Genomic DNA, 25,319 nt, shown 5'->3' with positions numbered 1-25,319 from the left:
CTGAATGTGAGATATAGTTTTTATACATATCTGTGGAAATGATGATAGAGCTAGCATGCTTATCTGTTGAAAAAGGGAAAATGAAAAGTAATTGGGACTTTTAAGTCGTTGACATAAATATGTAATTTATGTGATTGTATCAGTGTTGACCAACTATCAATTGCTAATGTTTTAGTCATTGTCCATGGTTGGTTTAGTGTATTTCTACTGGGCTGTGGCTCACCCTATATGGGAATATCATTTTCAGGTACAGGAAGCATGCCACCTCCAAGGACATAGCTGGGAGGCTTGTGGCGGGCATAGTTTTGTCGCTTTACTTTGATGTATTACATGTAATTTCAAGCCAAGGGCTTAATGTGTAAACGAGTTAGAACTCTTTGTTGTAACCAAGTGTTAACTTGGAAAGCTGTAAGCCCGTAGGGCATTTTGTTATGAGGTTAACATGTAATACTTATGTAATGGAACTCTAAACAATGAAAGAATGTGGTTAGTTTATATGTAAATGTATGTCCTATTAGATGGGTTTATTGTTATTATTTTGAGGGCGTTACAACTTGGTATCAGAGCGTACCGGGTTCGAATACTTTGGGTACGTGGGAAGTGATTAGGATCACAATGGGTTTGTCTCGCTTGATAGAGACTTAGATGTAGTATCATATGCTATGTGCTCAATTAATAACATGCTTATGTGACTATGTGGGTATGGGATTTAATTTCTAGGATGTTGATTGGATCCTTGAGTTTCTGGGAGTCTTGTTGGAAAAGCACTTGATCAATGCTGTTTCTAACCGGAACTCTAGTAACGTCTCGGGACTATCATTATCCGGAAATGAAGTTCGTAAGTGCTTATGTGTTTATGTGCTTATGTGGAGTGAATTACAGTTGTCCATGCATTAGGACGTGAGTGATTAGTTTCGGCACACCTATGAATGTGCTAACGTTCTGTGTTGCCTTTATTAGGATGTCAGGACGAGGAAGAGGTGCTAGGCGTGGTAGACCTGCGAGGCAGGAAGTACCGTTACAGGGTGAGATCCCAGCAGTGCAGGAGGGAGTTGGGCAGGCCAATGTGGCCGAGCCAGTAGGTCAGCAGGCTATGGGTGCCTTGGCCAGAGAGATAGCAGGAGCTTTGGGTATTCTTAGAGCTGGGAATCAGGCAGCTGAGGCAGGGCCTTCCTTCTTGAAGAGGGAGTTCTTCCGGTGTAATCCGGACGAGTTTATCGGGGATCCTAAAGAGCCGCTTAAGGCAGATGAATGGCTCGAACAGACAACGAAGACGTTTGAGATGCTTGGCATCGAGGACGGAGCACTGAAAGTGACCTTGGCATCTTTCCAACTGAAGGGAGATGCGGGTCAATGGTGGAAATACGAGAAAGCTCGTGTTGGTGGTACTTGGGAGGCGTTTGTGAATGCTTTTCAGGAGAGGTTTTTATCAGCAGCAGCTAGGGAGAAGCTGAGGGATCAGTTTAGCCGGCTTAATCAGCAGGGCTTGTCAGTGGCCGAGTTTGAGGCTACTTTTACCAGTCTGTCCAGGTTTGCACCTGAACTGGTGGCGTCTGAGGAACGCCGTTGTTATGAGTTTGAGCGGAAGTTGAGGCGGGGCCTCAAGTTGAGAATTGGTGGGTCTTACATTCGAGAGTATAGACACCTAGTGGATGCTGCAGCTCATATGGAGCTTATGATGCAGGAGGAGGATGAGGGTCAGAGAGGCTCCAAGAGGAGCCAGGATAGTCAGAGTGATGGCAGGAGGCAGAGGGGTTATAACCCTCAGCAGTCTCAGGGTGCAGTCTCTAGATCGACCTTTCCAGTGCCTAGTGTAGGCTCGGGGAGAGGCAGTCAGGGAGAATTCACTTGTTACAAGTGTGGCCAGCTGGGTCACAAGGTTTCGGTTTGCCCGCAGAAGGGTGGGAGTCAGAAAGCTGCTTCTTCTTCAGCTAGACCGCCGAGTCAGAGTTTGGGCAAGGGGCAGCTCTTGATTTGTTATCAGTGTGGACAACCTGGGCACATGAAGAGGTTTTGCCCACAGTTGAGTGCCACTTCGGGAGCGTCTGGTTCTAGGCAGACGCAGGGTTTTCAGCCAGCTCAGTCTGTGCAGGCCTCGAGGGCCAATCCGGGAGCTTCGTCATCCCAGTCTGTGCAGCAGTCTTTTGCTCCGAGAGGTGAGCAGGTAGACCAGGGGCCTACGGGGCGCGTGTATGCTGTTACCGCGCAGGATTTAGTACCAGCTCCATCAGTAGTGAGAGGTACTTTTCTGTTTTGCAACTCGGTTGCTAATGTGTTGATAGACACGGGTGCATCTCATTCTTTTGTATCTGCTGCATTTGCATCTGTTTTGGAATTGGAGTTAGCACAGTTAGCATCTCCTATTTGTGTGGTATCGCCTTTGGGCGGTGAGTTGATTCTGAAACAGGGTGTTAGAGGATGTGATATAGAGGTCGCCGATTATAGGCTTCCTTTTCCGTTTGTTGTCATGCCCATGAAGGGTTTTGATGTTATTTTGGGTATGGACTGGTTATCGTCATATCGGGCTGTTATTGATTGCTACCGCCAGAGGGTTACATTATGTACCTTGAGCGGGGAGTGGTTCCATTTCTTGGGAGACCGGGTTGGTAGTGTTTTGCCACCGGGGTATAATTCGCGAGGGCGAAGTGAGCTTAGTAGTCTACTTGCTAGCTTTGAGAGTGGTGAGAGTGGTGAGACCCAGCATGTATTGCCGGGGGTGGTTTGTGAGTATTCGGATGTTTTTCCCGAAGATCTTGTTAGTTTGCCACCTCACCGAGAGATAGAGTTCTCTATTGATTTAGTGCCTGGTACGGCGCCGATTTCTATGGCACCTTACCGTTTTGCTCCAGCAGAGTTGGTTGAGTTGAAAGTTCAGCTCCAGGAATTGCTCGATAAGGGCTTTGTTCGCCCTAGTGTTTCACCGTGGGGAGCACCGGCCCTCTTTGTTAAAAAGAAAGATGGTGCCTTGAGATTGTGTATAGACTACCGGAAGTTGAATCGGGCTACGGTTAAAAATAAGTACCCTATGCCCCGTATAGATGATTTGTTTGACCAGTTGAAGGGTTCCCGTTGTTTCTCTAAGATAGACTTGAGATCGGGTTACCATCAGTTGAGGGTCAGGGAGGAAGATATTCCGAAGACGGCATTCCGTACGCGGTATGGCCATTATGAGTTTCTGGTGATGCCATTCGGGCTTACCAATGCACCGGCAGTCTTTATGGACTTGATGAACCGGATTTTCCGGGAGTTCTTAGACCGCTTTGTGGTTGTTTTTGTGGACGATATCCTTATCTATTCGTCATCTAAGGAGGAGCACGAGGAACACTTGAGAGTGGTGCTTGAGTTGCTTAGAGCTCATAGGCTGTATGCCAAGTTCGGGAAGTGTGAGTTCTGGCTGGGGGAAGTCAAATTCTTAGGCCACGTGGTATCCGGGAAAGGGGTGTCTGTTGATACATCCAAGGTTGAGGCAGTGCAAGATTGGGCACAGCCTAAGAGTGTGTTTGAGATCCGCAGTTTTCTGGGATTAGCTGGGTATTACCGTCGGTTTGTGAAAGATTTCTCCAGGTTGGCGTCACCGTTGACTAGACTGACTCGGAAGGGAGTCAAGTTTGTCTGGAGTGAGACTTGTGAAAAGTCGTTCCAAGAGTTGAAAGTTAGATTGACCACCGCTCCGGTATTGATTATTCCGGAGAGAGGGTTGGGTTATGCGGTTTATTGTGATGCCTCACGAGAGGGTTTGGGTTGTGTGTTGATGCAAGAGGGGAAAGTGGTAGCTTATGGCTCACGTCAGTTGAAAATACACGAGAAGAATTACCCCACACATGACCTAGAGTTAGCAGCTGTAATCTTTGCCTTGAAAATCTGGAGGCACTACCTTTATGGTGAGAGGTTCGAGGTATTCTCGGATCATAAGAGTTTGAAGTATCTGTTTACACAGAGAGACTTGAATCTGAGGCAGAGGAGGTGGATGGAGTTCATCGAGGATTATGATTTTGAGTTGCATTATCATCCGGGAAAGGCCAATGTTGTGGCCGATGCCCTTAGTAGGAAGACCATTAGTGATGTAGCTTGTATAGCCATCCGGGAATGGGTGATGTTGGGAGCACTTGGCGAGTTTGATTTGCTACTGGGCGAATCTGTCGAGGCTGCGGCCTTGTTTTCTGTTGTTGCGCAGCCTACACTTATGATTAGAGTGTTAGAGGCACAGAGAGGTGACCTTGAGGTAGGATCCCTCCGAGAGAAGATCTCTAATGGGAAAGTTGAGAAGGGTTTGACGGTGTATCCCGACCTGAGTGTGAGATACCGAGACCGTTTGTTTGTACCGGAGGCTTGCCGAGAGGAAGTACTTCGAGAGTTTCACCATTCGCGCCTTGCGGTGCATCCGGGAGGTACTAAGATGTATCAGGATTTGGGTCGCCAGTTTTGGTGGCGGGGTATGAAAAGAGATGTGGCTGTCTTCGTATCGAAGTGCCTTACTTGCCAGCAAGTGAAGGCCGAGCATCAGAGGCCAGCGGGTTTGTTGCAACCCTTGCCTATTGCCGAGTGGAAGTGGGAGCATGTCACTATGGACTTCGTTGTAGGTCTTCCGAGGACTCAGCGGGGTAGTGATGCTATTTGGGTGGTTGTAGACCGGTTGACTAAGTCGGCACACTTTATTCCTATGCGCGTGAGAGATTCGGTAGATCATCTTGCCGATTTGTATATTCGGGACGTAGTGAGATTGCACGGGGTCCCAGTGACGATTGTCTCAGATAGAGATCCTCGTTTTACTGCTAGGTTGTGGCAGAGTTTGCAGAGTGCCTTGGGCACTAAGTTGACCTTTAGTACGGCTTATCATCCTCAGACTGATGGGCAGTCCGAGCGTACTATTCAGATCCTCGAGGATATGCTTCGGGGTTGTGTCCTGGACTTCTGTGGGACGTGGGAGAGGCACTTGCCATTGGTAGAGTTTGCCTACAACAACAGTTTTCAGTCTAGCATCGGTATGGCACCGTTTGAGGCCTTGTATGGCCGACCGTGTAGATCTCCAGTTTGTTGGGCCGAGGTGGGTGATGCACCTTTGTTGGGTCCGGAATTGGTTAGGGAGACGACGGAGAAAGTCGAGCTTATCCGTAGGAGGCTCGTTACAGCCCAGAGTCGACAAAAGAGTTATGCCGACCGTAGGAGGAGACCTTTGGCGTTTGAAGTAGGTGATCATGTCTTTCTGAAGATATCACCTAGGCGAGGTCTGTTGAGGTTTGGAAAGAGTGGGAAGTTGTCCCCTCGGTTTATTGGTCCTTTTGAGATCCTTGAGAGGATAGGTGAGGTTGCTTATCGGTTAGCCTTACCGCCGCAGTTATCCGGAGTGCATGACGTGTTTCATGTGAGTATGCTTCGGAAGTATGAGCCAGATCCATCACATGTGCTGGATTGGAGCGATTTAGAGGTAGATGAGGATGCCTCGTATGAGGAGAGACCGGTTCGGGTCTTGGATAGGCGGGATCAGGTCCTGCGTGGCAAGACCATTCCTTTGGTGAAAGTCTTGTGGAAACATCACGGAGTGGAGGAAGCCACTTGGGAACGTGAGTTGGAAGTCCGAGAGAAATATCCGGACTTGTTTGTTGATATGTAATCTTATATTTAAATTTTACATCTTGTTGAACTTAAGAGCTTTGATACATGTCTTAAGTTGTGAAACATTGAAAATGTTTTGGTTATTGGAAGTATGTTTTGGAACTTGCCTCATATGGGAGTTGAAAGTGACATTATATGTGTTAAATATATTGTTAAAATTGGAAAGATAGTGCATAATGTTAATGCATGTTGAAAGTACATATGTTGTTTACATATTGTGATATGTCTCTTGTTAAAGGGATGGGATGACCGGGAATGGGTCGAATTGTTGAATGTTAAAGTGTAACATTGATTAAAAGGGAGAAAAACTTGTTTTGAAAACTTGTGCTTAATTTCGGGGACGAAATTCTTTAAGGGGGGGGAGGTTATAGCGATCCCGGGTTTACCCTTGTTGTATAGTGATCCGGACATGTGTCCGTGGATGTTGGTAGTTGTTTACTATCTTGTTTACATCCTTTCTTACTTTGTATTTGAGTTATAGGATGTGTTGAGCAGGTTTGTTACAGGTTGGTTGAGTTTAGAAACCAAAACTAGTTGCTCAGATTTTTGGCCTGTACGCTCGAGCGGAGGTGTTGGCGCTCGAGCGTAGATTACATCCTTCCAGTATCTTGTTGTGCAGTGTTGTGAGCTCGAGCGTAGGGTTGGGAGCTCGAGCGGAGGCCTGGTTCTGCAAAAGTGCTGGGCGAGTGCATTCTGCGCTCGAGCGGGAGGTTGGCCGCTCGAGCGGAAGTCTGTGAGTGGCCGCTCGAGCGGGGTGTTTTAAGCTCGAGCGGAAGACTGGGTTTAAGTCCCGAAATTGTGACTTTTCAAATCACTTTTTGCTTTCTCTTCTCTCTCTTACTTTTCCAAAAACACCATTGTTGAGCCTCTCACTCTAGATACTACCTTCTCTCTAGGTTTTGATCTAGTAGGAGTGATTTACTCACCTTTGGCCTTTACAAAAAAGTTGTTGATCGTCGAGGGCTTCATTTTAATCTGAAAATCACGGGTTTTGGAGCACGTTGGGTTTTGTCGTCTTCTCCTTTGGGACTCCGAATTTGAGGTAGGGATATCCTACTCCTCTCTATGGGTTTTGTCTTTAAATTTTGGTATTTTGAGATGTTGGGCTTGGTTTGGTAATTTTGTGAAAGTTTGGGGCTTTTGTGTAATTTTACAAAAGTTGGGGTTTTATTCATAATAAACCTAAATGCATGTTTGGCATAGAAAAATGGAATGATTGTTGAATCATTGATGAAAATGGGACCTAAGGGTTGAAATGGTAATTATGGAAAATGGCCTAATTACATTGTTTAATTAATTGGGATAATTAATTGGTGAGAAATGAGGAAATGAAATGTTGATTGAATATCCATTTGTGCATTTATTTTCTGTTTTAGAAATAACTGCTTGGGGCTATCGGTGGAGGATAGTCGTGATTGTTGTAGACAATGTATGTTGATTAGGCAAATTGAAACTAATCAATGGAATGTGTTATGGAACTTGACAGTTGCTAGAATACATTAATTGTTTGTATTGTGTGATTGTATATAGAACCAATGTGTTTATATGCGTTATGTGTAGAGGAGGAGATAGGGGATGTACTCCGCGGTTTAGGGGAAGATAGGGGATGGACCTCTAAACCGGATAGGTATTTGGAGGAGATAGGGGATGTACTCCGTAGACAGAGCTCATATGCTTGTCTAGAGAAGTGAAGATAGAGCTCATATGCTTATCTTTGTGAAGTGAAGTGTGGATACAGCTTGTATGCTTATCTGTGGATATTGTTGATATACATATCTGTTGTAGAGTGTGGATACAGCTTGTATGCTTATCTGTGGATATTGTTGATATACATATCTGTTGAGAATGTGGATATAGCTTTTATGCTTATCTGAATGTGAGATATAGTTTTTATACATATCTGTGGAAATGATGATAGAGCTAGCATGCTTATCTGTTGAAAAAGGGAAAATGAAAAGTAATTGGGACTTTTAAGTCGTTGACATAAATATGTAATTTATGTGATTGTATCAGTGTTGACCAACTATCAATTGCTAATGTTTTAGTCATTGTCCATGGTTGGTTTAGTGTATTTCTACTGGGCTGTGGCTCACCCTATATGGGAATATCATTTTCAGGTACAGGAAGCATGCCACCTCCAAGGACATAGCTGGGAGGCTTGTGGCGGGCATAGTTTTGTCGCTTTACTTTGATGTATTACATGTAATTTCAAGCCAAGGGCTTAATGTGTAAACGAGTTAGAACTCTTTGTTGTAACCAAGTGTTAACTTGGAAAGCTGTAAGCCCGTAGGGCATTTTGTTATGAGGTTAACATGTAATACTTATGTAATGGAACTCTAAACAATGAAAGAATGTGGTTAGTTTATATGTAAATGTATGTCCTATTAGATGGGTTTATTGTTATTATTTTGAGGGCGTTACAATGCAAGTAGTAGAAATTAACACAAAGCAAGAAAGAAAAGGAAAAGAGAACTAATCTGATCGTCGGAGGACTTACCCGGTGAAAACAACTCGTTGGGGCCTCATTGCTTTTGTGTGTGCAGGTGTAGAGTCAAGAAGAGTTATTGGCCGACAAGGGAAAGCAGGAGCATAATTTTCGTCCCACCATAGTAACATTGCTATAATGGCATTTAGAGGGATAAGGTAAGTTCTTATTGTTGAGTTTATAAAAATATAGGCATATATGTATGTTTGGTTTGGTTTGGTATATATATGTATGTATGTATGTATCAATCAGGAAGGAAGATAAGAAGAATGTCCTAACCTATATCTATCTCACAGTAAATTAAAGGGTAGTGCCTTTTTTTAATCTCCACCCCATGGATAAATGATAATGAATCTAGTTGAAAAAGATTCCATAATTTCATTCAATTTTTTCAAATGTGCTTTTTTTTGGAAATGGCTTTGTGTAGTGTGTCAGTTTAACTGATCTACAAACTGCTTTTCAAAGAATCAATTATGATGTTTCATCTATTGTTATGCAGCTGAGTAGATATGATTATGAAAATTGAGGCTAGGAATCAACGCAAAACAAAAGAATGAAAAGAATTATTTGGCTTACCCATGAATGAGTTAGAAGCCATGTATATATAATAGATCCATGATACAATTTAGGAAACGATATTAATAAGAAAACAATACTAAATTAGTGATTGACACAATCACAGATTATATACATAATACTAAAAATAAGAAGATTCTATGTATTCTAATTTCTATATTCAACACTCCCTCTCAAGCTAGTGTGAAAATATTCAACAATCGCAGCTTGTCAATGGATGACTAGAAGAAGCCAGAAAAACTCAATGGTTAGTCCAAATAAATGCTACCGAACAAATCTGGCAGTCCACTAAATAAAAAAAGCCAAAAAGTGCTTAATACATCAGCACCACACCCTAGAAAAGGACAAAAAAAACATAGGGATTGAACTGCCCTAGAAGAGTTACTGAAGCATCTATGGCTAGGAAACACCCTGGTCGGCATCAGAAGCCGGAGCTAATGTCGGGAGATAGTTTATGGTCTTGCCGGACCATTGTAGAAACTGGTCGTAACTAATGTCGGGACAGTTTAAGGTCATGCTAGACAGTTGTAGGAACTGATTAGAATCAATGTCAGGATAGTTTACGAGGTCATGCCGGACCGTTGTAGGAACTAATCGGAATTAATGTCAGGATAGTTTAAGAGGTCATGTCAGACCATTATAGAGACTAACCAGAATCAATGTCGAGATAATTTAAAGGGGTCATGCCGGACCGATGTAGAGAACTAGATGTTGAACCATCTAGCGTGGCACACACATAACTTATGACGCCGTGTTGAATGATGATGGCAACAAATGACTGAGTGCGCCAAAGGACGGCTGATTAGAAAGTGCGCCAGGGGGCGGCTTTAGTTGTGCGCCAAAAGGGGCAGTTTTAGCTGTGCGCCAAAGGGGGCAGCTTAGGTGGTGCGCCAAGGGGGCGACTTGGGTTGTGCGCCAGAGGGGGCAGTTTAGATGGTTCACATAGTATATCACCATGCTCACCATGATATAGGTATAATACCCCCTCCCCCCCTTAAACTCAAATACGTTTGAAAATAGAAACCTATTTGAGATTGAAATAGAGGGAAAGACAAAGTGGAACAGAAACACACAAAAAAATAGATTGCAAATAAAAAAAATATGTTAGAGATATTTGGGATAAGAATGAACAAGTGGGTAAAGGAAGAGATCACCATGAAATGATATTGAAAGAAAATATGTCAGTGGAATGGGTTGCGATCCGGCAGGCGGCCAAGGCAAGGTTGCCGCCTGCCGGTGAAGTAAAATTAGTAGGTACTTAATCTAGCTCTGATACCAAGAAGGATGAAAGTATTATTTGGATTACCCATGAATGAGGTAGAAGCCATGTATATATAATATATTTATGATACAATTTAGGAAACGATATAAATAAAAAAACAATACTAAATCAGTGATTGACACAATCACAGATTATATACATAATACTAAAAATAAAAAGATTCTATGTACTCTAATTTCTATATCCAACAAAAACCAAGTTCCAACTTTATACTTCCGTCTATTTTCTTCAGCTGTTTTTCATTATCCAGTGTGCTTTACCAATTTTGCCACTGCTGTAAATGCCAATCTCATTAGGAACAGTCTTCAGCTGCTATGACGCACATGCAGAAGACAAATAAAATCACATGGACTTCTTTATGTTGGCCTTGAAGAAGGTTAACCTAGAACATCTAATCTTAAGCAGTGTAAACTTAAAAATATCTTTGTCTTGAGTACAATCTGGGCATCCAAGAAGGTGACAAAGATGAATGTAGGGTCTCTATTTGAGTGATTTAACCAAATATCAGTTAGAAGACTCAAATTTGTTCATTAAAAAACATGTTTCTATATCATTTTGCTTAAGCGAAGAATTCCACTTTACATCAAAAAAAGAAGAATAGAAAAAGAAAAAGAAGCATCCCTAACGATGTTGGATAACAAAACAACGCCCAATTAGTACACATTAATGTGTTTGGGAGGGAAAAAATTGAGTATACACCTAACCTTTGGCATAATCCACAAAGTGATGGCCCCAAGATTTGAACCCATAACCTTAAGGTTATTAGGCCAAGTCTTAACCATTAATCAAAGCTTCACAATATTTTTTAAATGACTCATCACTGTATAAACTATAATTAGAAAAATAAAATAGCTTCAGATTGGACATCTATGTCATAATGACATCAATGAAACTTGCAACTTTTAGCTTTGATTACACAAAACAAGGAAAGAAGATGATTTTTATCAGGTTCACAGGAACTGTTATTTTGTCAGAATAGCGTTGAAGAAATCCAGACAAAAATTAGAACTGTCACTTGGATAAGCAACAAAAAGATTCAAAAGAATAGGACACGTTTTAAGTTGATCTCCTATTTGAACCATCATTGTATTTTACTTCTATATTTTTTTAATCATGGTCAATGTTTTGGATTTATAAAATAGGATTTTTTCCCCTAACATCACATGTTTTTATTAGAAAATACGAAAAATATAGCAGTATCAGTGGATATCCTTTTCAATCATTGTCAGTCACATGTCCAGCATACAACATGAGATTTTGATCAAGTATTCTAGGACTCTTATTTTTTGAGCTGAAACATAGAGGTTGAAACAGAATGAGTTATTTAATGTGTTTGAAAATTTATTATAGCAGTGAAACTCATTCTGACTACCTTATTGAACCCAAAACCTACAACCTTTCCTTTCTTTAAAACTACCACAAAATCACTTGCAGGCAGGTATACTTTACCTAAAGTCATATAAGTTCATACAATAACATGCAATTGCAAACCTATTCAAGAAAAGATTTATATTAATTTTGGTCATTTAATTTTGTTTTCCCTAGAAGCAATCAAGAAATCAATGAGCATGTTAGAATATATAGTGATATATGTTATTTTTGTGTTGAGTGAGGGTACTATGGTCATATGGTTATATTGTATTTTATATAAATATTTGCCGATGGTTTTAGGTTTATTCAAGAACCTAAAAACATACGTTTAATAGACAGTCTTCTCTTTGTTTCTTCTCTCTTTCTCTCTAGCCCTAATCAAAGTTTTTCATACTGTTCCACTTCAACTGAACAGTAAGAAACAACAAAGTATGATAGAAATGTAATACTAAAACTTCATGATACAGCATACTACCTCTTTAAGACTTTCCAACTGACAACACCTGTCTCTCGTTCTTCCTGCTTTATAAGAACAGATTTTCCTTCTTTCCTTTTATTTTTTGAGTTCACACTTTTTGGAAAAGCATTCTGCACACCATTATCAGCAGGCTTCGAGGATTTATAATCAAGATTAATTCCATCTTCCATTTCATCACCATATTCCTTTTCATCCACATGTTCTTCCATTTTCCCTGCATTCTCCATGAGCTTTTTGAACAATGTTCCACTTCTAGAAAGCTCCTCGAATGTTCCCTCCTCTTTGACCATACCTTCAGATATTAATATGACTTTATCCACCTGAGGAAGAAAATGTAGCTGGTTTGTGACAAGCACTCTGGTTTTCCCTTGCAACTCGCCTTTGATACAGTTGTTAAAAACCTGGAGGAAATTGATACTGGAGATTAGACCAAGAACCAAAAAAAAAAAAACTAATGATTAACAAAGTTGAGAAGATTCAAGAGCCAATTCAGTGATAATTATGACCCAAGATAATGTCTAGATGTTTAGAAAACATGAGCAATATTCTGAAGAGAAATAAAGGAGAGATGAAACAGAAAGTCATCTCAGTTTTCTGATTATTCTTCCGGAAGGTATATTTCAGTAAATTTAGCTTGTTTACAAGTACGAAGAGTTAGCAACAAAGAGTTTCAGAGACCTTTTTCCATAAAGTATATGGTATAATCTCAGCACAAATGACGCTCTAAGTCAAAGTAAACCATTTTAAATATAAAAATTTTCGTACTCTCTAACTAGGTAGGTGACAATATATTGCTTAAACATGCAATGTTTACCTGTCGACCAACATGGGCATCTAGAGCACTTAAAGGGTCATCAAATATGTATACATCTGCATTTGAATATACAGCCCTAGCCATGGAAACTCTTTGCTTTTGTCCCCCACTAATATTCACCCCTCTTTCACCAATCTCTGTAAGATCGCGACCCTGAAAAAGCATTAAATACACAAGAAATTCAGGTCCAGGATCCATTTTAATGTAATGACAGCATTCCATCACATATCATGTTAATGAAAACTAATCACAATCATATAACATTATACTTAACAGGAAGTAAGTCAAGGTCATGCTGCAATGCAGTTACATCTATTGCCTTCCAGTATCTGGCTGGTTCAAAGTTAGATCCAAATAATATGTTCTCGCGTACCTGCAAGGATAAGATTTGCTCATTAAAAATGTGAATGATCATAAATCCTGAGCATTTTTAATATAACAAATTTTCAGCTACAGGACATAGTTTTGATTGAGGATGAGCATGTTGTAACTCACAGTAGCATTGAAAATCCATGAAATTTGGGGAACATAAGCAACAGATCCTCTGATGACAACACTTGCATCTGCTACCGGCGGAAGCTCCCCAATCATTGCCGATATAAAAGACGTCTTTCCTTCTCCAGTACCACCAACAACTACAACTAGACTACCAACTGGGATGTCCAAATTGATGTTTGCTAATGTGGGGTTTTCTGCCTGAAAAAAATATGTATATATATACATAAAAATACAGGAAACATAAATCCTAAAAGTCACAGGATTGCTAATGTTATCAGTATATGAGAAGATTGAACTCGTGTAACTATCCAGTGGAAAGGTAATGGCTTCACAGCTGAAGTAGTTTACCGTTTCCTTTATTTTATTTTGACTTCTTTATTTTTTGGCAGGCAACTGTAACATATTCTTGTTGATGCATAAATGGTAAACCTTGACCATTAGACAAATAGGGCTGAAATATGTCATATAAAATTCTGTGTTCCACTCTAGTTCACATAACAACATTCACCGTCCATCTTTCCCTATCAGGGGACTAAGGAAAAGGTTATACACAGTGCACAAGGCTCTTGCTTACAGTAGGTGTGGGAGAGAGAGTAGGTACTAGGTAGACAGCCTTCCCCCAACCTTTTTGTAAAGATGCTGATTAAAAAAAGTTCCAAGATAAAAAGTGAAAAATCATTATGAATGTTAAGTAACTTGGAATATATCTCTCATCTTTCTGAAGTCCAAATGCTTTTAAATCCTAATTATTCCTGGGCAATACAAGTTAAGTTCGAACTATTTGTATGTAGAGATTCATGACAGCCACTTTTTCTTTTGATTGCTTTCTTAATCTGTTCACGTCACTAGCAAGTTTCTTTAGATAACTGCTACTTCCTATAGATTCCCCATGAACCTCTTATGATTATCTTTGATACAAATATGCTATATTTATAAACACCCAAAAGATACATGATGCTTCGACAGCTCCATTATATATTCTATAATAGAGAGAACACAATGCTTAGACAAACCAAAATAAGTAAGCACGAAGGACTAAAAAGTGCTATGAATGTCAAAATTTACTTTGTTGAGTGTTAGAATAGTTATATGTTCTATGTTATTTTTGTGTTAAGTTGTGGGTACTGTGGTCATATTGTTAGGTGGTGTGTTTTATAAATATGTGTTGATGGTTTTAGGTTTATTTTAAGAACTTACAAACATATATTCAATATAACGCAGTCTTCTTTTCTTCTCTCTCTCTCTAACCCGAATCATAGTTTTACATATTTTTACATTCTAACTTGGTATTAGAGCATCAATTCTGCCCTATCAAGTGTTCATTAGACTCTTGGGATTATTCTGAGGTGACAATATGTGCTGATGTCATCCTCTGTACGATGACATCAGCATGACATCATAATTTGTACGGACCAGATAGACCTCCCAAGGTCATTTTCTCCCTCTGATGATGATGATGACTTTTGTGGAATTTTTGGGACCATTTGATGCAAGTTTTCAATTTTTGAATGTTTTTCGAGTTTTTGGTGGTATTTTCTTCAATCTGTGGTATAGCCCATTAGCTGAAGTTTCTTCTTGCAATCAACTCTGTGGGAGCCGAAATTGCCCTAGAGAGCTGTTTCAGAGCTGGCTTTGCTGTTTTGTTGGATTTTCGAGTGATTTTGTTCATCTGTTTGGCGCAGCATTGCTGATTTTGTTCCAGTACTGTACCTATTTGTTCATTCTGGTGATTCTGGTAATTTAGCTTGGTGATTACTAGTAGTGGTAATTTCTTTGGCTTGTTTGTTTGTTTGTTTTTTTTTTTTGTGTGTGTGCATGCACTTTATTGGTGGCTGGTGTTGGTCTTTGCTTTGTGCTGCCATCTATTGTTATTTCCTGTATTGTTGTTTTATCTCATTGTCACGGCCGAGGCAAAACCTGATGCAAAATCTTCATTGGTTAACGATGATGACTTACCCAAGTTTGTTACAACTAAGAAATTAAATGGACTGAATTATCTGGCATGGGCCCATGCAGTTAAGATTTTCTTGTGTGGCAAGAAAAGTCACGCTTTCTTACTGAACTTCCACTAGCTAATAATGATAAGGGCTATGATGATTGGTTAAGTGAGTATTCATGTGTTATGGGGTGACTTTGGCATAGTTTGGAACCCCATGTTACTACTACGGTGGAATTTTGTGAAACCTCTAATGAAATTTGGGACTCCCTTGCTGATTCTTTTTCCACATCAAAGTAGCATTTCTCATGTCTATGAGTTGTATGAATAGATCTTTGTTACTCGACAGCCTAGTTGTCCTCTACCTAAATATTATAGTGGACTTAAGAACTTGTGGGATCAATTACTGCAGCACAGACCCTTTACTATTGGTTTGGCCCAACAGAAGTAATATTGGGAGGAGTTTATGATGGCATCCTTACTTTTGGGTTTAGATTCTGATTTACGGGATTTCAAAGATTAGATTCTTATTAGTGAGACTTTTCCTTCAGCTGCTAATGCCTACTCTCAGCTATTGCTTTCTTCTTTGGGATAGTGTCATTCTACATCTGGTTGCTCCTCCTAGTCCTTGTCCTCTTCTGCATTGATCTCTAGCAGTGGTGACTGTGGGCCTACCCCTAGGAGTTTTCATGGCCACTCTAGTCACCACGGCTCTCATGCTGGTTCACGTGGTTCTCATGGTGGTCGTTCTTCTCATGGTTCTCATGGTAGTGGTCGGCGTGGTACTAGTTCCATGTCCCGTGGTGATCGGAAGTGTACTTATTGTGGTTCCTTGGGTCATTTTGAACCCTGGTGTTGGAAGAAGTATGGTAAACCTGATTATGTGAATCAGGTTATGGATGCTCCATCCTTGCCGTCGACATCCTTTCCTTCTGATATGGTGGTTTCCCCAGTTGATTCTCGTGATACACTCACTATTCAGATTAGTGAGGTTACTGACCACGTCCATTCTCTTCACATTGCTCTCCCGTCATCCTCCATAACTACATTGGCTAGTACAGGTAATATTGCACGTATGGCTCAAACTTCTAAGCCTTGGCTCCTAGACTCCGGTGCTAGTTCCAACATTTCTGATAATTCTTCTCTTTTTAATACTCTTCATCCTTGTTACCAATAATATTATCTTAGCTGATGGATCCTCCCAACCTGTCAGTGGGCAAGGTACTCTTCAATCCATCTCTAGTCTTCATGTTCCCACCTTTCCATTTAATTTGCCTTCTATTAGTCAATTAACTAAAGCTCTTCACTTTCTCTTACTTCATGCGTATTGCATGCCTTCCAGACCAAGCAGATGATTGGTTCGGGACATAAGAAAGATGACTTATATTTTTTGGATACTAATGGCTCTCCTCATCCTACTTTTGTTGTTTTGAGCGCGTCTCCTACAATGGCATTTCCGCTTGGGTCATCTATCATTGGCTAAGCTTAAGTTAGCTATTCCTGATTTGAGTCATGTCTCAGCTTGAGTGTAAAGTGTGTCAGCTTGGTAAGCATCGACGTAGTTCTTTAACTAGTGTCAGCTTGGTAAGCATCGACGTAGTTCTTTAACTAGTCGTAGTGTTAGTCGCGTGTCTACGTCTTTTGATGTAGTCCACACAGATATATGGGGTCCCTCTCAAACTCCTACTATTAATGGTTTTTTTTTATTTTGTTATTTTTGTGGATGATTACTCTTGAATGACGTAGTTGTTTTTATTACAACAACAGTCTGACTTGCCCCAAATACTTTCTAAGTTTTATAATGAAATTTTTACTAAGTTTGGGAAATCTTTAAGATATTTCGGCCAGATAATGCCTTAGAATATGTGCAATCTATTGTGAATAATTTTTGTGATGATCGTAGTATTATACATCAGACTAGTTGTGCTCACACCTCCCAAAAAAGTAGTGTTGCTGAGCGGAAACATTGCCATTTGTTGGCCGCACCTTAATGTTTAACATGCATGTACCCAAACAGTTTTGGGGTGATGCTGTGCTCACTGCTTGTTCTCTTATTAACCGCATGCCCTCAGTTGTTTTACAAAACTAGTCTCATTTCTCTCAATTATACCCCAATTGTTCCCTGTTTCCACTTCCTCTTCGTGTGTTTGGTTGTGTGGGCTTTGTCCATGTCCTTGATTTAAGAATGGATAAGTTATCTCCCCATGCTCGCAAATGTGTTTTTTTTGGTTATTCTCGTACACTCACCTAATTTTGCACACCCTCTCTTCTTCTTCTCTCAGTGAACAATGAACGATTGAGAACAACAAATGATTGAGAGATGAATCAAATATCCCTCTCTTCTCTTCTCTCATAAACGATGGTCTCTTTCTCCTTGTCACCATGAACGACGGTATCTCAGTCGAAAATCTCTTCTACGATCTCTTTCTTCTTCTCTTAGGTAACCTCCAACTCCCCATCACTTTTTTTTCTTGGTTTATTTCAGGGTAATACCCTCGATACAGGGGGTTTTAGAGGGAAAAACCCTTAGAAAAGAAATAGGAGAAAATTTTTGCAAAATAGAACCGTTCGGCATTCCAGTTCCGAACAAAATGTTTATATCCAGCACTGCATTACTGAACTAAATGTTTTTGTTCAGCACTGTATTACTGAACCGAACCTTAACAGTTGACAAACCAATACCGAATCGAAAATGACCCAGAATCGTAAATGCAAGATAGATAAACTTACCTATGCAATGCCAACCTCATCAGAGTTTTTGTCATCGTCTTCCATTGCTCTATAAGTATCAACAAATGGTGAAAAAGATCACAAATGTAGAAACTCGGAGTCTGTAATAGGATTGTTTGCAACATTAACTGATTTGGAATACTGAACACATTTGAAACCATCGAACAAAACGTTAACTGATTAGGTGGTTTCAAATGTTTTTCATTGAAGATGAATACGTGGGTGTAAGATGGTGATGAAGAAGAATACGGTTAGGCTTTAGGTTGGTAACGAATACGTATAGATGGGGATGAAGGTTGTACAATATTGTAGAGTGTCATTCTAATTGTTTTCATTTGGTGGGTGGGTATTTCATTAAAAATTGTCATTTAATGTAATTTTACTTCAGGATATAATTGTAATAAAAAAAAAAAAGTTGAAAATTGGAGGGTTCAAAAAAATTAGGTAGGTGCTAATAGTAGCACTCTTTTTAAATATGTGCTGATTGTTTTAGGTTTATTTTAAGAACCTACAAATATATTCAATATAACAGAGTCTTCTTTTCTTCTACTCTCTTTCTCTCTAACCCTAATCATAGTTTTACATATTTTTACATCATAACTTTGAGCAATGCATAAGAAATCATAAAATTAAAGCACAAACACAGAATTGAAAAGCAGAAAGCAACACACACCATAAACACAAAACACACTAGTAAATTTAATGTTGATAGCAAACCTTAGAATCCCATGAAAAGTATCCATTCTTGATTGAGATGGCAGGAAGTTCTGGCTCAAGAGGTGGATTCGGTAACAGAATTCTTTCTTCAGCGAAGAATAGCTCCTCCAGTTGTTGTAATGATACATTTGCATTTACAACCTGTAAGCAATATCCATATTTAAATTTTAGAGCAAAACTGGCACTTGAGCACTACTCTGAACATGTAGGGGGAGGGTGGGGGAACATTCTATGTAACAGATATAAGGTAAAGAAATGAAAACAATTAGGCTGCAATACATCAGAATATAAAATATAAATATAAATAAATAAAAAGTGAATTGCAAAGCAGTTTTCACTCAGATCCTTCAATCATTTATCCCTCAGGGGCTGTATCACGACTTTTCAAAGGTAGTAATACACTCTTTGAGGTGTCGCATGGTTAATGCCTCTTTCTATCTATGAGGCTAGCAAGGGGCCACCCTAAGGGTGTGCTAAGAAACCTTAACGATAGCTCCTCCAGTTGTTGTAATGATACATTTGCATTTACAACCTGTAAGCAATATCCATATTTAAATTTTAGAGCAAAACTGGCACTTGAGCCCTACTCTGAACATGTAGGGGGAGGGTGGGGGAACATTCTATGTAACAGATATAAGGTAAAGAAATGAAAACAATTAGGCTGCAATACATCAGAATATAAAATATAAATGTAAATAAATAAAAAGTGAATTGCAAAGCAGTTTTCACTCAGATCCTTCAATCATTTATCCCTCAGGGGCTGTATCACGACTTTTCAAAGGTAGTAATACACTCGTTGAGGTGTCGCATGGTTAATGCCTCTTTCTATCTATGAGGCTAGCAAAGGGCCACCTTAAGGGTGTGCTAAGAAACCTTAACGATCCCTCAAAACAACACTGAGTTAGCTCTAAATTAGCATTTATGAAACACAACTACTTCATTTTAGTAGTCATAGCAGTGTCTAATTGAGATATTTATGGACAAACCATATGGCATGTCAATTTTTTAATTATTTTTTCACTGGACAAGTTAGGGGGACACATAAAGCACATGCGTGTCTTGTGCCTAGATACTCCACATTACACATTTGTGTTTTTTATTTTATTTTTATTTATAATTTTAGAAAGTTGGTTTGGTGGTCAAAGTATTGCATTTCGAAACAAGATGGTGGCAGAAAAAAACATTTCTCCTAATACGTTATATCTTTGATATCTGTAATATGTGTCCTAAAATTCAACTAATATAGGCAGAAAGCATGTCTTTGAAAAAATCAATTTCAGTGTGTTACTATAATCTTTTTTTATGTACATTGGTTTGTAGAAATTTTGGTGCAAACTTTTGGCATATGTAAATACTATATTATTATTTCTCAAGAATAATAGTATGATTTACATATTTTTTATGGATGATCTATTCATTATTGTAATGACTCTATTTTTTTTTTTTTTAAATAGCCAGTGCACAATTTAATTGAGCAAATTTTTGAATTTGATTGTTGTGTAAATTCTGTGCAAAAACAGTTCGGTTTTGTATTTTTTAGTAATAGTTTCCGATCTCAGAAATTTATGAAATTTTTATATATTGTTCCCATATGAGTCTAGCACGTTGTATAAAAAATTCAGAATTAAATGATGAGTATTTATTTTATGAAAATTCACGGACTGATTGGTGTTCAGTTTAATTTATAACAGAATTTGAAATTGAGTTTTGGGTGCTCGAACCAGGATTTGAGATAAATTTGTTAGGACTATTTTGGTATATAATTGGACCATGTTTGATCTATGGGTGAGACCCATGATTTAAATTTAATTTAATTTAAATTTGTTTAATGACTCATCTTTAACTGTTTGGTTATTTTTAATTAGGTGATTGGTAGTAACCGCCTTAGGAGTTGTAATTATTTATTATATAGGATTATAATAAATATTTGATAGTTGATTTTATGGTGTGTACCATATGGCAAAAAATTATATATTTTATAAATAATGAAAATGTGTATATTTCATAGTGATCAAAATATTATATTTTGTGGTGAGAAAAATTATATCATTTTATAATTTATATTATAAAATTTGAAAGTATTATTACAAAAGTAATATATATATATTTTTAAAAATACCAAGCTTTGGGAAGACAAACTCACATGGGTTGCCCCTCTTTTTGTGTTGGCCATCATTCACCTTCCTTTCCTTTTCATCTCATTTCATTTCTTGTTGGGTTGGCAGAGAGCTTGGCTCTCTTTCTCTCTATCTCAACGTGTCTCTCTCTCTCTCCTTTTCTCTTTTCTCTATTGTTGCTCAATCTTTGAGCTTCAAATGGAAGTCCTTAGAGTGAGATTTTGCAAAACTGTTGTAAATGAAAGTTGGAGAGCTCGTCGTGATATTCGCAATAGTGTTCTCGGATTCATGACCGGATGATGTTTGCATTTTCGGATTAGCTTTTCTTCATATTTGAGATAAGGACTTTCTTCATATTTTTATATTAAAAATGACAGATTATGGTTTTGACATGATATGATTTCACGTATATGTATGACTATTTTTTATATTAAAGCGTAAGGCGGCAGTCAAATCCTAGTCAAACACAACAACAGTAATATACGTGGAGTAAAACTCATCGTGAGATGAAATCTTATCATTATAGAAGTCCCGACCAATTAGAGATTATGTAGTGTAAGACTTCTAGATCAATTATGTTACTTGCTAGGCAAGATACCGGATTATTATAAATAAACCAACACCCCCACAGGATGAGGTACCCTATTTTCTTAGCGGCTAGCGGTGTTTTTCTTGCACGCGATGGTTTTGGTTATCTTCTTCATTGGGTTTTTTCATAATTAAGTATGGTATTTTTTTTCTGTCCTAATAGAACCTAAATGCTTATGAGATCTATGATAGTACGGGTCATGATTGATGAAATAGTACTTTGTATGTCGAGCTTCTATTTACACACCATAGTTTACCTCAATACACACCATTTCTAGTTCACACCTCCACACCATCTTCATTTTTTAATATTTTTTCAATTCACACCCTTTATGCCCAAAATACCTAACCCTACCTACCCCCAACCCAGCCACCACCAGATCCGGCGACCCACCCACGCCCTCATCCACCCTCCACAACCGATCCCGACTACCACTGTTCCTCCCTCAGACTCCTTCAACCCTTCCTTGCATCAATTCTGCCCCACTCCGACACCTCCACAACCACACCTCGCCATTACCGCAGCCTTAGTGACCGCCACCCCCAACCCTCGCGATTGACTAAGATCGATGAATGATCAATCGAATAGAGAGAGAGAGAGAGCGAGCAAGTGAAGAAGAGAAAAAGAGGTCGCAATGGAAGGGGTTCGCCAAAGGAGGCGTTGGAGAGTTGTTGCAGAGGAAAGATGGTACCAAAGGTAAAGGGCAGCGATGGAGGCAGTGGAAGTGGGGTAGATGGCAACCGGCGGTGGTGGGGTTGAGGTGGGTGGGAATGGTGCTATTGGAGGTGAGGGGTAGCAACCGGTGCTGGTGGGGTTAGAGGAGGTGGCAGTCGGCGGTCGCGGGGTTGGGAGGAGGTGGTAGCCGGCGGTGGTGAGTTGAGAGGGAGGAAGGGGTGTGTAGGTAATTTAATTAAAGGATACAATGGTAATTAAAAAAAATTGGGATAATGGTGAGGAGCTTCTATTTGCACACACCCATTACACTCTATGCACATCCTTCGCAATAAATAACTTGTTTGGAAGTAGTATTGCAAAAATAAACAACTTGTTCGGAAGTACCATTCCGAAAATTATCATTTTTTTCGACAGTAGAATTTCGATTTTTTTTTTTTCATTTTTTCGACATTCAACTTCCAAATGTGTTTTTTTGAATTGAGTGTGATGTCCATAATAGTAATTTTACTTAGGAATAAAATTGTAATAAAAATAATCATCATTAAGTGTGTGCACAGAGTAGAATGTGTGTGTGCAAATAGAAGCTCCCATAATGGTGTGAATTGAGAGAATATGAGGTGTGCAAATAGAAGCTCCCATTTTATATGTTAATTGATATTTCAAATTTTAAATTGTAGATTGAGCTGTTTTCATGTTAAAATTAGTGGTAATTTTTATTTTTATTTTTCTTTTATTATTAATATTATTATAATTTTTGTAAATAAATATTTTTAAAAAAAAAAATCATTATCACCGCCATGTCCGTAATTTTTTGAAAATTGTCAGTTCCCATGTACTTGCTTCTTAGATTACCATATCAAGGTGTAATTCAACCCTAACCATTTTTGCCTTCCTATCTTGCTTTCAAATCGAAATCCCTTAAGTGCCTAATTATCTTAAGATTCTAGAAAACTTTTCATGAAATATTTGCAAGGCCGTGAGAGTCAACGCTGTCAACTTTCAAATCCGACATTCGGATCCCAAGCTCAAGACAATTGACCTAACACATTTTGAAAATGCTCCTAAAGTTCTATACCATTTTGATGCAACAATTGTTCAGTTTCCAAGCCGATCATGGCTCCTCAATTGAATAAAATGGAAAGTTCAGGAGGTGGCAGAAAATGATATTGGATAACATATTGCACAGTTTACAAATTGAATAAATTGATTAATTGCTTATTCTACTTTCAAGTATCCAAAATATCAAAGTCTCGATTGTACGCTGAATAAAATTATAACCAAGCTGAAGAAGGCAAAACCTGTGTTATTAAATTTGGAAGCATGTTTAACGGAAAACGTAGCATTGCAAACAGAGAAGGTGATGTAAAAGCCCTCGAAGGAGTCAAATTTCCTCCAAGAAAAGTGAGCATCCCAAACGATGTCACTGTCACAAGCACTGGAATGCTGTTTAGTATGAAACTGTTACACTACATAAGAAAAAAATCAAGTTAAGAATGGCGTTTAACAAGATTAACAGTGTCATGAATCACTTATGGTCGACAAATAGCCTTTAGAGAAGCTGATCCATTCAAAGATTATAAAAATGATAGGTAGGACAAAATTTTGAATCATTAATGCAATTAGTCTACTTCTGTAAAGCACAAGCAAATTGTAGTTGAACATTGAGTCATAAAATAGATGAATCAGGTTACGATACTATACATATTTATAGTCTTGCCCAAAGATAAATCAAATGCAGTACTATATAACAGCATAGAACTGGATATGCAAGTAATTCTATGTGCAAATATAGATGCATATGCAATCTTGGGGGGTGGCCCAAAGTGCAATGGCTTTAAAAAAAAAGAAGTAATAATAGATGAACATTTTTGATCGATACCATATATATATTTCAGTGTCATGCTAATCTTATATAGTCTTCTACACATGCACAGAAATTGTATATGATCTTGGGGAAAGAGCAAGATGGATTGATGAAATTACAAAGAAATCCATGTGAGTATCATCCATCCAGTAGCATAAGCACGTTGATAGACATCTAGAGTTTCCAGGGTTGAATCAATATCAGGATAGCCTTTATAAATATAGGTGGCTTGATGCCTTGACCCCAAGTCTTGCCATTGGCAGGGGCAGTCTTATTCTGAGGTAAACCAGAGAGGAATGACTGTCTTATTTATTTATTCCTATATATTGCTATTGAGGAAAAAGCCCTTTGCTTCACCCTACTCTTTCTTTTTCTTTTCCTGCCTTGACACTGCCTTCAACACCCAGAGACATTGACTAGGGGCTCTGGCTTGATAGAATTGGGCTCAAGCTCTCATCCTGGACCCTTACACTTCTAAAGAGAAGACTCAAGAAAAATCTCAAAAGTTCTGTCCGAAATCGCTTAGTGGCTTATCTTAGTCTTAGTACCGAGCTTACAACTAACCCTCTGGTTTGACTACCGAGCTTACAACTAGCTAACTGTCCCAAAGTCCATTCCATTATATAGATCTCACAAACGACGATCCAAAAGGAAGGTGGTAGAAAGCATGTTGAAGGGAAAGGGAGAACGGGTCAATCTTGATATGATAACCCTTTCCTACAAAGAAGGCCACAAAGAGTACATTCTCGCTTGAGACCGAGACAACAAAATTTGATTATGCCTCACTTATCGTATATGCCGGGTCCATTTAGTCTCACTCTGCTTTCTCTTCCCCCGCTAACAGGCCCGAGCCATCAAAGCCCTCTTGGTTATTTTCACATTGAAATTTATTGTTCACATTTGTGAGATCCATTTGTAGTCTCAAGGGCTCGATCCTACTGCCTCATCATTATGATTACATTTTTTGACATTATTCTTGGAATCTTGTGGAAATTGTAATGGACTTTTTGTCACAGATTAACCGAACTCAAACTTTAGGGGTTTGGCACAATTTTGCAAGGACGTCATTCATTAATTTTCTTGTTATTATGTTTGCCTCAATAATATAAGATCTTAATTATTTTGTTGATTCCTCTACCAATTGAACGTCATTTACAATAGAACTTGAATTTGATGATATTGTCTTACCCATCTTCCAAATCCTAACCCTGATGCACCTACCCGTCCCACCCCCTCTAGCCTCCTCTTCCACTACTGCCTAACCTCCTCCGCCACTACCTCTCTCTTGAGGGATAGATCTAGGACTTGAACTTTGGGAGGGCAAAAACACACATAACTTTTCGTTGGAAAAAAGTACTATAAAATTTTAAATTTTGATTTATACTAGCACAAAAAAGTGGATAATGTATGTTTTTATGAGTAACATGATAATTCATTTCAATAAGCGAAATTAAAATTTATGAACTCATTTTCAAGAATGTCATATAAAAAACAAAAAAAAATGACATATAAACAGAGAAGAATACCAACAAATAAGAACAACTAGAAGAATATAATTAACTCTAAACAATATT

The 25,319-nt window shown here is 38.9% G+C and overlaps 2 protein-coding genes across 6 annotated transcripts in view; one reads left to right on the top strand and one right to left on the bottom strand.

Annotated features, from left to right (window-relative positions):
- The window catches only part of LOC145796646 (uncharacterized), a 46,718-nt gene extending 33,568 nt beyond the window's left edge, over nucleotides 1-13,150 (top strand). Inside the window, exon 5 of one of the 2 annotated variants that reach the window (XM_082881827.1) lies at nucleotides 13,070-13,150. In XM_082881827.1, the coding sequence (XP_082737953.1) occupies nucleotides 13,070-13,135 (66 nt within the window). In that variant the 3' untranslated portion in view covers nucleotides 13,136-13,150. Of the gene's footprint in view, nucleotides 1-8,156; nucleotides 8,472-13,069 lie in introns of those variants that run through there. The other variant, XM_082881831.1, reaches the window with a different exon arrangement.
- LOC114259631 (ABC transporter C family member 2-like) overlaps nucleotides 1-25,319 on the bottom strand; it is a 122,677-nt gene that overhangs the window by 25,992 nt on the left and 71,366 nt on the right. For 2 of the 4 annotated variants that reach the window (XM_082881821.1, XM_082881817.1), the window contains exons 14-19: nucleotides 23,180-23,347; nucleotides 18,501-18,641; nucleotides 13,115-13,315; nucleotides 12,894-12,992; nucleotides 12,620-12,772; nucleotides 11,803-12,206 (exon numbers count right to left, since the gene is read on the bottom strand). In XM_082881821.1, coding sequence (XP_082737947.1) covers nucleotides 11,803-12,206; nucleotides 12,620-12,772; nucleotides 12,894-12,992; nucleotides 13,115-13,315; nucleotides 18,501-18,641; nucleotides 23,180-23,347 — 1,166 coding nt within the window. The remainder of the gene's footprint in view (nucleotides 1-11,802; nucleotides 12,207-12,619; nucleotides 12,773-12,893; nucleotides 12,993-13,114; nucleotides 13,316-18,500; nucleotides 18,642-23,179; nucleotides 23,348-25,319) is intronic. The other 2 variants (XM_082881825.1, XM_082881822.1) reach the window with 1 other exon arrangement.

This window comes from Camellia sinensis, chromosome 1, assembly GCF_055761805.1.
Source record: "Camellia sinensis isolate YWXY chromosome 1, ASM5576180v1, whole genome shotgun sequence".
Taxonomy (NCBI): Eukaryota; Viridiplantae; Streptophyta; class Magnoliopsida; order Ericales; family Theaceae; genus Camellia; species Camellia sinensis.
The sequence above is the reverse complement of the archived record's forward strand: the minus strand, read 5'-3'. Positions and strand labels throughout refer to the sequence as shown.